Raw genomic sequence first — 13013 nt, forward strand, 5'->3', positions numbered from 1 at the left:
GGAGTGGTCACACGCATCAAAAGCCTATCTCCAAACTGTTTTCTGTTTTACTGTTTGATTCATTGAGAGGCGCTGGCTCCCAAATGGCTATTTGTACTTGTTGGATGTGTGAACAGGCTGCGAAAAATGATCTCGAAGAGGTCCTTCAAGATACTCTGAAAATTGTGAATGCCAATCATGTGCATGCCAAGAAATTCCGTTTGTTCTCACAGCTGTGCAAAGATATGGATGATACATACACAAAGTTGCTGTTGCATGCAGAAGTCCGATGGCTGTCAAGAGGCAAAGTGCTTTCCTGAGTTCTGGCTCTGAAAGACGAACAGTCTGTGTTCTTTGAAGAAGATGGGGACAAAGCTTTGAAGTTTCGGGATGACTCTTGGCTTGCCAGACTGAATTCCATGTCCTCCATGTTCGAACACTTCAACAAGTTGAACCTGTCGATCCAGGGAAAAGGTTGGGACATCTTTGAAGTTACGGGGAAGATTGAAGGCTTCAAACTGAAAATAGATTTGTGGAAAAGTTATGTCGAGGAGAAGAACTTTGTCGACTTCGCCCCCCTGGACAACTTCCTGAAGCAGAGTGAGTGTGAGGAAAGAGCTCCTACTTTAGAAGAGAAGATGAAGGACTTCATTCTACTTCATCGAGCTGTTGGAGGAAAATCTGAGACTGAACTTTCCAGAAAATGAGGCCAAATCCCTGAAGGAGAAACTATGTGGATTGTGAATCCCTTTGTGTCGGAGCACACAAAAAGGGTTCAACTGTGGCAACTCACGGAGTCACTTCTTGATTTGCACACGGATTTCATGCAGAAATCTTCCTTCTCTGCATTTGACGACTACAGAGACTTCAAAGTATCTCTGATTCAATCTCCTGAATACTGGGCCCTGGCAGAGAAAGCCATATCCATCTTTGTTCACATGGTTACCACATATCTTTCGGAGATGGAATTCTCAGCATTAGTCGAGATCAAAAGGAAGAAGCGGAATGCTCTTCTGGACCTTGATCCTCTGATGTGGGGAGCCCTGGAAACATCCATCACTCCTTGCTATGTCGCCATCACCGACCAAATGCAGGAGCAGAGAAGACATTGGGATTATTTGTAGAATGTAGATGTAGGCATATTGTTAGAAAAGAATGCATGATTCTGTGGGGCAGGTCAAAGGATTTCCTTGCTCCTCATCATGTGTGTCAATCGAGGTATAGACATGAAAATGACAATGCTCAAGTGTGTAGGCCTATTTGTTTGACTTGTATCTTGTTCTGGCATGACATCGTGTTCATTAGTATGAAAATTAAGCTTCCGGTATAATCCTCATTTCATCATAAAAAGGTCAGAGTGTTTCCTATATTGTTTTCAAACCGCTGTGATTGAATCCATTGCTTTGCAATGGGGTGAATGAGTTTTTCGAACCACTTGATTAGGGTGAATGACTTTGGAAAAGGTTGAGAATCACTGCGTAGTTAACACACTGGGCATGTTCCGATTGATCGTTCCCAACTGTGGAGGGATTTTGTGTTGTAGTTATTGGATGGAGTGTAATGTAATGTTGACAATAAAGTGAAAAAGGCTGAGTATATCTTGGGTTTTTTAACCGTGTGAATCGGGGTGGCTATCACAAAGCCTGTGATATTATTTCCTGATTTGAGGCATTCTAACAGCTAAGATGAAACTATGAAAGGAATTGGAATGCTACTGGGGTAAATGAACCTTCTTGTGCAGTGGTCCTGATGGAGAGCGGTGAGGTGTTTACATTTGGCTATGGGCAGCACGGGCAGCTCGGTCTGGGAGACGTGAACCCCAGGTAAGTAACCTTGCACTGTGACTTCTGCTTTTTTGTGTACGATATTGACTTGAGAAGTGAGTGACCTTGATATCAAATGTCCACAAAAAGTTTTCCTATCATGTATGTATGTATGTATGTATGCATGTATACAAGGTGAGTCAGAAGTAGCGCCCGATTTCTGGCAGTTGATTGTTTGTTTGCCATTTGTATTAGTGTACAAGAAGGTATAAATAAATAAATGACATGTTTATCTAACCATTTATTGAAGAAAAAATTATTACGGAACTGTACCAAGCTGTTTTACTTGCAATTTTCAAAGTGCCCTCCCTCGTGATCGATGCACAATTGCAGCCGAGCAGGCAGAGCGGCACACACGTCTGCAGAGTTCGATATCGATTTCCTCAAACTTTGCAGTGATTTGAGCCTTCAATTCCTGAATGGTACGAAGCTTTTCACGATAAACAAGGTCTTTCATGAGCCCCCCAAATAAAGAAATCTGGAGGTGTAAGGTCTGGGGAGCGTGCCGGCCACTCGATCGGACCGCGGTGGCCGATCCACTTTCTGGGAAAGTTTTCATCAAGCCACTGACGAACATAACGTCCATAATGAGGTGGAGCTCCATCATGCTGGAAATAACAGTCCTGATCTTGTACCCTGGGCCAAAAGAAGGTTTGCAGCATATCCAGGTAAATTTCTGCAGTGACAGATCCCTCAAAGAAAAAGGGTCCAATTATCCCTAATGGAGATATGGCTGCCCAAACTGTCACTCCAGGTAAATTTACCTCCCTCTCAACTGTCACTCTTGGGTTATTCGCAGCCCAGTAGACACAATTGTGTCTGTTAATTGTGCCATTAAGCTCAATGTGGTGCAAATTCAGTAACTTTCCAAACTCGCAGCAATAACTTGCAAAACAAAATCAAAAATATATAAATTACGAAAACTTATAATTTGCAAGACAATTATTAACAACATGACTTCCCAGAAAGAATCTGACAGCCGAAAAAACAGAAATCGGGTGCTACTTTTGACTCACACTGCATATACATCCATACATACGGTACTGTGCTAAAGTCTTAAGCTACCACATTTTTTTCATTAATTTGTAATTTCTCTCCTGCAGGTAATATAAAATGTCATGAGACTCAAAATAGTTTTACACCATTCAGGCATTTCCCAGAGAGAAATATCCCACAAAACAAATATTTAGATTTGTGCTGTTCCATAAAGGGTACAGAAGCACAAAGAGCCTGGAGAAGTTAAGGATAGAAAGCAGATTGGAAAGCCAAAGAAACTCAGCAAAACAGATTAGCAATACTTAGATGCGTTCCTTTAATAATGGGGGAAAAAAATCAAGTGCTTAACTTGGATGAGAATTAGCACAGACATCAGGGGTTCAAGTGGACTCATCTACTCTTAGGTCTCATCAAAATTTGTCTCAATGGGCAAGTTGCTGTCAAAAAGCCTTTTTTGCTTAAAGGTAACCAAGTCAGAGACTGAAATATGCCCAAGACCATCAGAGCTGGGGTGCTAGTCATTGGAGAAAGATACTTTGGAGTGACAAGTCTGTGAAGTTTGTAAATTTTGGAATAAAGAGAAGGCTCATGTCAGAAGGAGGGATTTTTATGATTATTTTTGGATACAACGTTGAGGCTCGTGGAAGTGCTATCTCATCGAATTGATCAGGATGTAACAGAACAAAAGGAACAGTAGAAATAAAGCGGGGAGGGGACAGGAACACAGCAGGGATGAGGGCCAAAGTAAAGGGAGACTTGGAGAAATAAGGGATGTGGGGAAGAATGATGGTTTGGGGTAGCACACACAGGGTGAACAAGATGGATACAGCCACAAACGCTCAGGAAGGAAAAACTGAGAACGTGGAAAATGGTGGGATTGGGCAGGGTTAACGGAAGCATAAAAGATCATGGTTTTGGATGGGGGATGATCGGAGATTGTGGCAAACAGCTGTCTTGAAATCCTGGAGGGAAGGATGAAAATGTTGAAGTTGGTTCCATGTGCCCTGGAGAAAACTGGAGTGGTGGCCGGGGGAGGGCAGAGCATCGAAAGAGCAGAGGGTGCAAGGCCAGAAAGGAGGCAGTAGAAAACAGAAAGACCACCGACATAGCTGCAATGTGAAAGTGAAAACAGAGAGACCATTGGACTTCTGAAGCTGAGTCTAATAGCCTATTCACTTGGGCACTATCGTGCCCAAGTGAATAGGCCCATAGACTCAACTTCCTCTTGGGAGATTCCAATGATTTTGAAGGCCTTGGTTTCCATGACAAACTGGGCAAGGTGTGTGGCAGGGTCTCTAGCTTAGAGGGGAGAGCAGTACTCAATCAAGCTGTGGATGAAGGCCTTGTAGGTGGATAAGAATTAAGGTGTGCCAAGGAAGGACTTTGCATGACAGAGGATGCTCAGTCATCGACTGGCTTTGAACTCCAACGTAGAAGTGTGGTTTGCCCAAGATGGATCATTGCTGAGAGTGATACCAAAAAGTTTGAGTGACTGAAATTCTTCAAGTGGATTGTTAAGGAAGGAGATGGGAGGGTTTGCAAAGTGCTTCTTTTTGAGACACATTGAGAGTGTGAGAAATGTCAGGATTGCAAGACATTCCAAGTGTTTGACCAGCTCATGATTCTGGGAAGGTCTGCAGAGAGGGAAGATGCTTCTGCCTGCCTATCTAAAGGATGAGGGATGTTCCGGCAGAGGGGAGAGTCAGAAGCAAAGAGATGAAGAAGATTTTCCAGAGTCAAAGAGATCATTAACGAAGATCAGGAATATGACTGGGCCTATAACACTGCCTTGGGGCACTCTAGCCTTGACAGGGAGAGGAGAAGAAAGGATTCCTTTAAGTTCCACACATTTGCTACAAGAGTAGAGGAAGTCAGTAAGCCATGTGTGAGTCGGCCTTGGATCTCAGAGGCAGGGAGTTTGGAGAGCAGGGTGGGGCACCAGACTGTATCAAATGTTCTGGATATCTCGAGAGACGAGATGTATATGGACATGTGTCGACAGTCAGGTCAGGCCAGATCAGATCTGTGACTTGCAAAAGGTACCATATGAACCTGTACAAACTTCTCTCCATGGTCGTGTTGTCGGCGACCAAACTGTATCCCCCACCAGGTTTCCTGGTGAGGAGGGTGTATGGATATGGACACCCAGCAGGATTAAGAACAAAACCTGTCAAAGGATGGAGGAGAGCTCCATATGAGCCAATGGCCATCCATATCTGGTGCCAAACTGTGTCTGCGGACATCTTTCTGCAGTTGGGTTACCTTTTTCGCTGAAGTTGGTGGCAGGATTTGCACTCTGGCCACCGTAAAACACCTCATTCCGCAAAACGCATTAAAAAAAAAACAACGCAAACTGAAGAAAACTGAAAACCCACTCCATAGGAGTACTTCCTATGTAGCTGCCCTTTGCAGGGCAACTCACCGGCAGTGGGACCACTCCTTGGCTTTTTTTCACAAGATCTTGGCTATTCGTTGTTCACCTTGACGTCTTGGTTTTCTATAGGTGTTCTTGGGGTATAGGTTTTCTTTTATCATCGCTTTTCTGAAACCTTGTGAATTCTTGGCTTTTTTCATTGGCTCACCTTGGCATTCATGAAAATGAGGAGTGGTCACGCTGCTCACCGGATGGTGGGATTGGGGCAAAGCCTCTGGAGCCTTCATTATTTGATAGGATGAAAAACATGGGATAACCTTCCTGGGTCTGATTGCGGTGGTGTGTGTCGGTGTGGTTCTGAGGTGTCATCCAACATACGGCTGTCTCCTCAGGTTAACCTGAGGCAGTCCCTTTGAGTGGGTGCCTGGAATGTCCGCACAGAACTTTCGTGTTTTTCTCCGCAACAGCGTGTTGGATTGAGACGAAATTTCACCATAGGTGCGACTACTCATGCAGAATGTTTTAATGATAACTGTGATGTCATCGGCCACGTAATTAGGCAGCCATATTGTTAAAAAAATCTTCAAAAATCTCTGAAGTGGCTGAATAGATCGAGGCGAAACTTTACACGTATGACCAGCTATCCATGAGGAACAAAAGGTTCACTCATGATGTCATAGGTCACATTGGCAGCCAGATTGGATTTTACAATAAAACCCAGCAAAAGATTTCTGCGACTCATTGGGATTGAAACAATCTGTCAACTTCCCGACCAGGATCTCAACCAATGGTTGAACTCCATCTCTTCTGGATCTAATTTTGACCAATTTCCTCCCAGAACACATCTGCTGTTCTTCCTTTGCTCCAATTGGTTCATCTCATCCCATGCTTGTCAAAGTAAACAACTCGCGCTGTTATTAGAGGACCACCTCAGCGCCGTCGAGTCTGGCATTTCACTCAGGCCGACTGGCTGGGACTTCAAGCAGCCATCAAACTTCGAGACTGGTCTCCCATCTCTACTTTCTCCAACATCAACTCATCCTGGGATTTATTTCAAAGAAACTTGCTCTCTCTCATGCACACATATATCCCATCTCATCTTCAGTTTTCATACCCTCCTCTCACTGATGGGACACTGAAGCTTGTGGATAGGCAGTTGTCCTGAAACAACTTGCCTTCGCCTCATGGAGGGCAAATCCAACTGAAGGCCATCTCAGTTCCTTCCACAAAGCTCGGAACAAGTATGTTTACCCTGAGAAGAGCCAGGAAACAACATCTTTCTAATCTCAAGTCCAAACTCTCAAACCTGTCTCCCTCTTCCAATTCATGGTGGTATCTAGTTAAGTCTGTTTCTGCTGTATGTGTTCCCTCCATCCCCTCCCTTTCCTCAAATGGCTGCACATCTGGTACTGCACGTGAAAAGGCTGAATGCCAATAACGCTGTGGTTACTTCTAAATCTTGTGTCCCAAACCCATCGCTTTCTGTAGCCACCTTACCCAGTTGCACCCAGCTGTTCCTGGACTCTGTCCTTTTCTCCTGACAAGTTGCAGAAGTTGCTGTCAAACCTCAACTCAGATTCTGCAACCAGTCCAGACGGCATCAACCCACGTGTCCTAAAAACCTGCTCTGCTGCTCTTGCTCTCCCTCTCTCTGTTCTATTCACCCTCTCATATGTTCAAGCTCTTCTGCCATCTGCTTGGAAATTAGCAAACATTACCACTCTGTATAAAAAAGGTGCAAAAACAGATCCTTGCAACTACAGACCAATCAGCCTTCTCCCAATCATCAGCAAGGTTATGGAATCCATCATCGCTTTCGACAGTAAATCCTTCCTCTTCTCCAATGGTCTGAGACCGATCATCAACTTGGATTCAGACCAGGTCACTCTACCCTGGAGTTATTGCTCCTGCTTTCCCAACAATGGATGGAGGTCCTCAATGCCAGACATGAGATCACAGCCATCTCCCCAGACATATTGTTACGGATTTGGAAACCTTGTGCACACAAACAGTCAGAGTCCCTGTCGTTCAGTTATTTCGATAAGTATGTGTACAGTTAGAATCCATCCCCTATGTCTCATGGGAATTTCGTGTGTGCGCTGTGAGTTATTTTATAGTTAGGTTATTTAAATATCCAGATCCCCTCCACTTGCGGCCACAGTGTCTTTCAGCACTTATGCCCTTGCCTCGCGGCCGTAGCATATGAGGCGAGGTCCTCGCGTGCTTGATTCGACTTCCTCGAATTGGTCTGCATTCCAACACCATGAGGCAAAATCGTTGTTTCTCTAGCAAGAGGGGTACAGACACGCGGAGAGGGGGCAGGGTTTTCCCGGCTCGGCCATAACCCCACCCAGAAAGGGCGGACCCATGGAGGTCCCTGTCCAATCAGGGTGATCAGCGCATCAGCTCCACCAAGGCCCGGCCCCGCTCAAAGCGGTCGATAAAGGATGACGCGACCCTCAGTGTGTGTGTGGGTGGAGAGTTCTTGTGCTCGTTCGAGTTCGGAGAGTTCAGAGTTCAGAGAGTTCTTGCGTGTCCTTGGGAATTCTTGAGAGGTCTTTGAAGTTCTTTGGAGGAGGCAGTTCTTGGAAGGCAGTTTGGGTGCGCTGTCGTCATTGCTGGAGCTCTGAAGCCTGGTGTCTCCGCTGGCCTTCTACAAGGAGCGACCCTGGATCCGCTATTCACCATCCAAGCTCCCACGGACCACGGGCCCCACACGTGCAGTCGCGGGCCAAGCCGCACGAACGCGGTCAGGTACCCCGACAGAACTCTGACCCCCAGCTTGATTATCCCCTTGGCTGCGAGGTCGAATAAAGATCAATTGGATCCTTTTTCTTTTGGGTGTGTGTCTGTATGTGGTGCCGTCCTATAAGTAAAACTGTTTAAGCATTTATGATCATTGTAAATATTTGCTTGCATATAGTCGTGAATAAGTCTACACTTTGTCCCTTTCTTTTATTCCTGTAAATAAAATAATTGTGTAAATGTTCCAGTTCGTTTCTGTTCTTTCTTTGATTGACTCAGCATCGTTCGGACTTGAGAATTAGTGAGGCCGTTTGGGCCGATAAGTTGTCATTGGGACCGGCGTGGCTCTGGTAACTCCGCTCGGTTACGCCGGATCCGAGTCCGTACCTGCGACTCGGTCTGGACAGAGTCGGCCGAGGGTGTGGTTTCCCTGGTAGCTAGATGGCGTGAGTACTTAGGTAAATTGGAATAGACAAGTGCACCCTACCTCACGCTGTCAAAATATTGGCGACCACGGTTTGCTAAGGGACCCGTGACCTTTCGGACTTATCCGGGAGTCACCACCTAAATTCCGGGAGGTCGGTGCAAGACGACTCCACTGCTCCAACTAGTGGTTGTTTATTGTCGCCAAACCCCGACCCACAACAATATCGTGTGCTTTGGGTCTCTCACTCTCACAGCAGGCAGGTTAGTGGTCTTTCTGTCTTCTACTGTCTCCTTTCCAGTCTCGCCCCCCATGCTCTGTCTACTATCTATCCAGCCCATATTTCCGCAGGGCGCTCAAGGTCCGCCAGCAACCCCCTTCTGGTAAAACTCCAAAAATGAAGAATCACTGCTCACCTTCACTCTTTCATTCCTCTTTTTTTCCCACCTTTGGAATAAACTCCCACACTCTCTTCAATCCCACTCTTCCCTCCAGGTCTTCAAAACAGCTGTTCACCACCATCTCTTATCTTCCCCCATCCAAAAGCATGATCTTTTCTTCCCCCATTAATCCACCCCAAACCCACCTCCTTCAAATTGCCTGCTTTCCTTCCTGAAAGTCCTGTTTGAGTCCATCTTGTTTACGCCATGTGCCTCGCCCCATCCTGCTCCATTGCACAGATCTCCTCATGTGTCTATTCCCCACTGTTTTCTGCTTTCTTCTCCCATCCCTCCCGTCTCCTGCTTCCCTTGTTATACGTTCTTTGTGTTAACTCTTTATAAGCCTTGACATTGGATTAAAAAAAAAAAAAACCTCTAAAAAATCTTCTGCACAACTGCTGGACAGATCAAGGGGAAACTTCACACAAATGTTCCCCAAGCCATGAGTGTACTAGTTTGTTAAGGAATAATTGATAGGTCACATTATTTGGCAGCCAGAATTATTTAATTTTTTGATATATATTTTTGTTTTTTGGGATTTTTTTTATTTTTTATTTTTTGAGAATCAGGCTTCCTTGGCTCTGCTTGGATGGGTTTGAGGGTAGATGAGTAGCAGCTGAAATGCAAATCCAATCCAGGTTCCTCATGATGATGTCATCTTTGCTTTTTTCTTGTTTGGGTTCCTTCTGATGACTCCAATGCAGGACTTGTACCGATTTGGTCTTCCATTTGATGTGATTTGAATTGAATTTATTTTAATCCCATTCTAAATTCAATTTAATAATAATAAACGTCATGGGTCAGGGTCAGGTGTCCGATCAAAGCGAGACGTCTTGGTACCCGGTCATCACTGCCAGCAGTTATCAAGTGGCAGTTCTAGTTATGTTCTCATATTAATTACGTAACACACCAGTACACAAACACCACACAAAAGAAGTCTTGGTGAGGGTCTGCAATCTCTGATTTCTCTTTTTTCTTGTTAATATAACCTCCGCCATCCAAGATGGACGGAGGTTACCGTTTTCACCCCTGTCTGTTTGTTTGTGAACAGTATTACGGAAAAACTCCTGGACATATTTCGACGAAACTTGGTGGGGGGATGAGGTATGGTTCAAGGATCATGCCATTAGATTTTGGACTTGGTCCAAAGTCCAATATGGCCGCTATGGCGGCCATTTTGAAAAATATTTGAATTTTTGTTTTTGCATTTCTCCATGTTTTAAGTGATTTCCAACCAAAAATAAATAAATTTGTTGGAGAAAAAAAACTTAGAAAATTTTGCAACTTTTTTCAAAAAAATTTCGATTTTATTTGAAAAAAATTAGAATTTTTTTTTTTTTGCGTTTCTACATGTTTTAAGTGATTTCCAACCAAAAAAAAAATTGTTAGAGAAAAAAAAACAGAAATTTTGCAATTTTTTTTTCAAAAAAATTTTCGATTTTCTTTTTTTTTTATTTTTTTTTGGCATTTCTACATGCGCGTCAATCTAGTTTAGTTTATTCAATCGTGGTTCAGTAGAGTCTGATCCGTTTTGACCCACAATGAATAGGACATCAGGTTCACTTAAGTGACCCAGCACTATTGGCGGCAGAGGTTTTGCACTCTCCCGAGTGCTCCCCCTCTAGTTTTTATTTGTGTTGGTGTTTCAAGTGTAGGTAGGAGGTTGTAATTTTACCAAATGTAGTGCAGTGCATGGATACAATGGTCAAATAATTGCAGTACACGGAATTGGACCTGAGGTCATGGCTTCATGAGGTACGTGCTCAGATTAGAACAACAAAGAAGCTAACCAAAATGGCACAAGGCTGCTAAAAGTACCATATATTATTTGGTACGAAGGAGACTTTCTATTTTCCTTCAGAACTGTACAATCCTTTCACTCATACATTTCCTGGAGCAGTAGCTTCTTATGTTGCTTTAACCTTCAGACAAAACCTCACGCTCCAAGGATGGAATGGATTTTGTGAGATCACGTTGGTGTTACTCCTGAGAGCTGGTCACGTTTACCCATGGCAGGTCCCATGTGGCTACATTGTGCTACCAATCTCCATTTGTGTTAGGATATTGGACTGTGAACAGCAAGTTTCTTTCTGTTGTGTCCTCATCCGTTCAGTGTACTAGCTCTTCCATGAGCCTTGATCTTGTATACAAAATATGAAAAGTTGAAGCATTTCTATTTTCTTTATTGGCCAATGAGCGATACAGCCATATTCTACTCTTCCACTTGAACACTTCAGAAAGAAGGATTCTGTGCCAGCATAAAGAGCTACATATGCCATCATGATAACAGACTGTGAATTGCCTTTGTAAGTGTGACTGTATTTATTTTGTGTTTGGAGATGGGAAAACGGTTCATTTGAACTTTTAAAATGACCTTCATGCAGTTGCGTTTCACAAGCGTTACCTGGCACTTTACATTTGTCTAGCATGTTAGAGATGCTATATAAGTTGTGCTGTGAAGAGCACACAGTTTGTATGTGTGGTAATACACGGTGGTTTTGCCCAGGTTCAGCCCAGTGCCGGTGGAGCTACCTGAAAGATGTGCACAGGTTGCAGCGGGCAGCAACCACACGGCACTGCTTCTGGTAGATGGACAGGTGTACACCTTTGGCAGCTTCTCGGTGAGTTAATATGCCTGGGCAATTAGGAGAGCCACTTATTGGTTCTCTTAACTGCATAAATAAGCCTGGCTTTGGCTTAACGGTCAAGGTTTAAGATCTTAGGGTCTTTTGTTCAAGCCTTTGTCCTGTTGTTAAATACACCAGGTGCGGTAACACAGCCTGTCATACTTCTGAGGAAGGCAAAATGAGTACTAGCTTTCTGGAAACAAGGGGCACTGCATCAGCGGCACAGGCAATGACAGCAATGACGCAACTAGCAGCAGTAGGCTGCATACGACATATTAAACTGCATAAATGACCACATTGTGCTTGATTTTTATTTGCTGTCTTGTTGCATTTTCACGATCTTGTGTCACACAGCCTTCTGAATTGATAATGGTCAATGGCTGGGGCACGAATGGTGACAGATGATGGGTGCAGTGACATGTTAGCTACATTATTTTTAATTTTTATTTGGAACTTGCATTGCTGGATCAGATAAGGCACAGTGGAGGCCATAACAACCTACCTCAGTGACAGTTTTATTTATTTATTGAAATTCACCCTAAAACAAGGTTGAGAGCCACTAAATGTGAAGGGCTATGGAGAAAAATAAAGAAGAGGAAAAACTGGCAAAACCTTCACCTAGTCCTGAAACAAGGAAACCTCTTCACAGGACCACTGCAAGAGGGGGTGTCTTGGCCAGGCAGAAAAATAAATTTTCCAACCCTCATTTGACAGAGAAACAGTGATAGAGAATTTTTTTTTCCACACTCCATCATCAATGTTTTACATTGTGGTTGTGGTACCCTCATAACGAGCACTGTTTTGAATGAGAATATTTCCATTGTTGTATTTTATGCCTCTTTTTTTGCTGTTTGTTGATGGATTTGCAGAAAGGTCAACTGGGTCGCCTTATGCAAGAGACGCCATTGTGGCATGCCATTCCCGGTCCTGTGCCCAACGTGGGCACAAGGTTTGGGCGAAAGGCCACATGGGTCGGTGCAAGTGGAGACCAGACGTTTATGCGTATTGACGAGGCTCTCATCAATGAACACGTGCTTGCCAAGTCTGAAATCTTTGCCAATCAGAATATTATTGGTGAGAGTCATCGGTCATTGTCATCATCCTTCTTTTCCTTTAGTTTGTGGGGTATGTGATCAGCATTGTTGTCTCCTCAATCAGATTAAGATGGCTAATATTTCACTTTGATGTTTGTAATGGACACTGGTGACACGACATTTAATGTGTGCACTACACATTGTCCAGCTTTCCTCCATTTTAAACATGGCTGCTTGTGGTGCATATAATATATAATGTCGCAATGTATATAATAATGTGTGTGTGTGTGTGTGTGTGTGTGTGTGTGTGTGTGTGTGTGTGTGTGTGTGTGTGTATATGTGTGTGTGTGTGTGTGTGTGTGTGTGTGTGTGTGTGTGTGTGTGTGTGTGTATATATATATATATATATATATATATATATATATATATATATATATATATATATATATATATATATATATATATACATACCGGTCGTAGTGGCGTGCGCCTGTAATCCGGCTCCTCAGAGACTTGGGTTGGAGGATCGCTTGAGGACGGGAGCTCTGCGCTGGGCCACGCTATGAGAGGG

The 13013-nt window shown here is 43.9% G+C and overlaps 1 protein-coding gene across 11 annotated transcripts in view; it reads left to right on the forward strand.

Moving 5' to 3' along the window:
• Positions 1–13013, forward strand: part of MYCBP2 (MYC binding protein 2) — a 342387-nt gene that overhangs the window by 145528 nt on the left and 183846 nt on the right. For all 11 annotated transcript variants that reach the window (XM_085852542.1, XM_085852550.1, XM_085852551.1 and 8 more), the window contains 3 exons: positions 1721–1802; positions 11288–11402; positions 12278–12482. In XM_085852542.1, the coding sequence (XP_085708668.1) occupies positions 1721–1802; positions 11288–11402; positions 12278–12482 (402 nt within the window). The remainder of the gene's footprint in view (positions 1–1720; positions 1803–11287; positions 11403–12277; positions 12483–13013) is intronic.

The sequence above is a fragment of the Eptatretus burgeri genome, chromosome 13 (genome assembly GCF_056783735.1).
Source record: "Eptatretus burgeri isolate ZD-2024b chromosome 13, Ebu_testis_v1, whole genome shotgun sequence".
Lineage (NCBI taxonomy): Eukaryota > Metazoa > Chordata > Myxini > Myxiniformes > Myxinidae > Eptatretus > Eptatretus burgeri.